Raw genomic sequence first — 4024 nt, 5'->3', positions numbered from 1 at the left:
TGGGTACTTATTCATGGTTTTGTATAGTTCTTGCTGTAACTCCATTTGTGTCACTGCCAATGTTCTTTTATACCCTTTCAGAAGAAATCTCTTTGGGACTAAATAGGTTATAAAATGAGTTGAAGATGCAATTTTTCCCCATTGTATGATCAATATCTTCATTTGGAATCTGTCAGAGTAAAAAGAGGGTTGCAAACTGAACCTATCAACTTGAAGTCATAAGAAGAAACGTCATTTTTTATAATCTAATCTTTAAAGATTTTCAATATAATATTTGAGAACTTTTAGAATTGGAAGGATGCCAAGTTAGTTACTGATGGACTTGTAAGCTTTTATCTTATTGGGCTGTATATTTCTTCCAAAATTTCCCGTCTCTGCCACATGTCAATTTTAGTTTACATTTTTAAAAAGAAACAATGTGCTGTTTGAGAGATGGGTCTTAGGTGCTGCATGCCTCATGGGGTAGGTAGTTCAATAACAAATTGTTATGTGATAATTTTTTTTAAAAAAATTCTTTTTATCCGTAAAGGAAAATATGAAATTAGATTACACCTAATTATTGTTTAGATAAATTCACATTCACATCAGAGTTGACCATTTAAGAGTCATTTGATAATATTCTTATTTCATACATGTTTCCTTGATTGGGGAAAAAAAACAGAGTAAATATGGATACTAGGAAAAAAAAACAGAAACATGTTTTTTCAACTTATATTTGAAAACCGAAACATATGGTTATTTTAAAAAAATATAGGAGGGATATTGATAACCCTATAGAACAACCAATGATATCCATTGTAGCATAAGTTTTCTTTATTTCTTTATTATTTTTCTCATACAACAAACATTGATATTGATATCCACCATTGTAGTATCTGTTCTAATGTTACAACACAGCACTATAATTCATTAAAAGAAAAAAAAAAAAGTGGATTAGGTTTTTCAAAGCTAACAAACCCAAATCCAACTTTGGTTTAGAGAGAGTTTGAAGAGTAATACAATGCATATTAGATGTACCTGTCTTTGTATGTTCCTCCATAATCACTCAAAAAAAAAAAAAAGAAATAAAATAAAATAATTAAATAAAAAGAGTCTACCACGTAGAAAACTATAATTAGACAATTGGATGAGATGTACAAATATAAATGTAGTCTAGGATGTATAAAATATTTTTCGAGTTTGAATATGGTTTTGATGTACAAAATACCCAACATGAAAATATTGGACTGGATTCCTTCTAATACAAAGAATAAACCATGATGAGACAAAAACGTCTGTACTCTTCAGCAACACAGAAGAAGTAAAACAAATGTGATGATATATTATAGTTTCAACAAACATGAAGGCCTCATGGATTTTTCAAGTAAGAAGACGACATTGCGATCATTCTCGTTCGCTAATCTAATCGAAATGAAAAGAATTCTTTAGCCTATAAGAAGCAAGCAGATTCTATATTCATTCTACTTACAACATCTCCATGCTGAGACCGAGAACAATGGACGATCTTGCCAACAAATCATCACACAGCCATTGTCTTCCTTCATCCTATAACCACCACAACCATACCCCTGCAGCAAGCTCCGAGCCTGCAGCATGCCATAATAACTCAAAGGCACATGCCTGAATCCCACGACATCGAACCGTTGACTCCATTTCTCTCGTTTTTCATGTCGTTCCTTCCTTTCAGCTCCCTCACAAGCTATGATGTTCTTAATCTCTTCCCCAAACAGCATCTTTTCCAACTTCAACCTCTCCAGGGATGTTCTTGACATGTTCGACTCCAAACAGTCAAAGATAGCTGCATATGTGTGGAGAGCCTCCAGTAATCTTTCCATAAGTGTTGAACCATTATGATTAGAATCTTGTTCCGTTACAACCATCACCTTTGGCGTCAAACTCCACAATCCATTCAAGAAGCTGTCGATCTTCGTCGCATTTGCCTGAGATAGTGCTGACGAGGAAACTGAATCGGGACTTGGACTGCATCCGTTAACCAAATCCTTGTCGAGTAACTCGCTCAAGGTGGTCTGGTTCCCATGCAGATATCTCGAGTATTGAACTCCATTTGCACTCTTGGCTGCTGATGGAGATGTCTTTTGCGAGACTTCATTATCACAGCCCAAAAGGGTGTGCAACTGAAGAACTGAATTGATAGCCAAAGCCTCCCCGGTTTTCACACGAAGCTTTTCCATATCAATATCCTCCAGTCGGCTGATAACGGAATTGAATTGAAACGGGATATCCAATTTCTCGGCTTCAACGGTCAGCCTACGAGCCATTTGATCCAGAACCTCTTTCTGTGGATGAATTCCAGTGATTCTCAAATGGGGAGGTCCTTCAGGCCTCTCACTCAATACTTGCAAAAGAGCAAGCCATTGAGCAGTTTCATTAGCATTGAGATCAATTATATGAATCATCTTTTCCCCTTCCATGGCTTCAACAATAGCTTGATTAGTAAGCACAAAAGCCACCTTGAGGAATGGAAACATTTCAAAGAACAGTTTCTTAACAAAAATCTCCTCTGAAACCATTGGTATCTTGGTAGAGTTAAAAGCCTTGTAAAGACCCGGCAAAGTCTTGAGGATTCTATCAGCGAGAGCCTCAGCGAAATACGCCGCTATTCGCTGCATTGTATCACCATCTGCAGAAGCAAGATGGGATATTTGATCAAGGGCAAGATTAGCATTGTCAAGACTACCAACAGCCACATGATTTGCACAAGTAAGCAACAAATGGATTAGATACAAGCCCCTCTCCTCAGACTTGAGCTCTCTAAGCCATGGATATGGAGAACCCAATTTAGGGGAAAGAGACATCATTGTGAAGAACTGGAGAGGGGAGGAAGTTATGGAGGATGTGCCTTCGTCTTGAAACATTATTCAAAGCAGACGAACACAACTGAATCAACGTTTTGGACAGAGAAGCAGAAAAAAAAAAAAAGACTATGATTTTTCAACAATCAACTTCACTGGATAAACCAGCAACAGAATCGACACAAGAACCAATTTGCATGAACTAAAGAGAGCAAAATCTTCAGTTTTCCTCATCATTTCTCAGAGAACTCATAGAAAAGATGGTACAATCCAAGAAATGAAATCAGATTAAACGTGAGAATGGAGACTAAAGAGCAAAAGACAAAAAGGGTTTGTTGCTGAGAATAATTACACAAACACAAACAAGAGAGAGACAAAACTAAATACAAAACTCAAAAAGGGAACACAGAAAATACTCAAATGGGTGAGTGGCAACACAAAAATTCAATCAAAACATAACCAGAAACAAGTAGTTAAGCAACAAGAATGAAATTAGCAGAGCAGGAGACGGCCAAGAAGAAGAAACGAAGATTGATAAATGGAAAAAGGGTTAGTGGCTATTGTAAAGAAGCGAAAACCCAAGAGAAGATTGGGGGAAAAATCCAAAATCCAAAAAGTGTCGGTACTTGAATCTGTGAGAGTGGAGAAAATGGGTTTCCTCTGTTTCCATCATCAGTGTGAATTGAATTCTTGTGTGTGTGTGTGTGTGTGTGTGTGAGAGAGAGTCCTCCGTGATGAGAAGACTACGTTCTCGACAAAGCGTGGTGGTATGATGGTTTTGTCCTCATTGATTTCTTGTCTTTTACTCTAAAGTGAGGAATATGGAATTTCTGAGAACTTCAGCCTCTGTTTTCTTCTTTGCTCGGGCTTAAAAGGAGTGACAAGAAAAAAAACAACAGAAAATTTTAAAAATAGAAAAAATATTTATACAATTTTAATTTTTTTTTATAGAGATGGATAGAAATCTATCAATATTTATTTGTGATAGAAGATGATAGAAGTAGTATCATCAATATTTTTTTTTGTTATTTCTGTAAAATTTTCTAAAAATGATAATAATAAGTAAATAAAAATAAATTAACATATCATTTTAGTGTAATAACTTTAAAGGTTGACATATACACGTAGTTGCAATATAACAATTAGACTCAAAGTGTAAATGTTGTACAATGCAATTGAGCTATTGATAATAAATAATAATATTTTAATCT

At 35.5% G+C, this 4024-nt stretch overlaps 1 protein-coding gene across 1 annotated transcript; it reads right to left on the bottom strand.

The window, feature by feature from the left end:
* Window positions 1-1301: 1301 nt before the first annotated feature.
* On the bottom strand, window positions 1302-3653 carry SCL3 (scarecrow-like 3). Its single transcript, XM_039023848.2, has one exon. The coding sequence runs from the start codon at window positions 2874-2876 to the stop codon at window positions 1461-1463; it is 1416 nt and encodes a 471-aa protein (XP_038879776.1). The 5' UTR covers window positions 2877-3653; the 3' UTR covers window positions 1302-1460.
* Between the last annotated feature and the right edge of the window lie 371 nt (window positions 3654-4024).

Source organism: Benincasa hispida, chromosome 2 (assembly GCF_027475165.1).
Source record: "Benincasa hispida cultivar pf3 chromosome 2, pf3_genome.v1.1, whole genome shotgun sequence".
NCBI lineage: Eukaryota > Viridiplantae > Streptophyta > Magnoliopsida > Cucurbitales > Cucurbitaceae > Benincasa > Benincasa hispida.
The sequence above is the reverse complement of the archived record's forward strand: the minus strand, read 5'-3'. Positions and strand labels throughout refer to the sequence as shown.

Excerpts from the sequence above, each read along its gene's own strand:
- SCL3 (XM_039023848.2), bottom strand. The coding sequence starts at position 2,876 with ATGTTTCAAGACGAAGGCACATCCTCCATAACTTCCTCCCCTCTCCAG.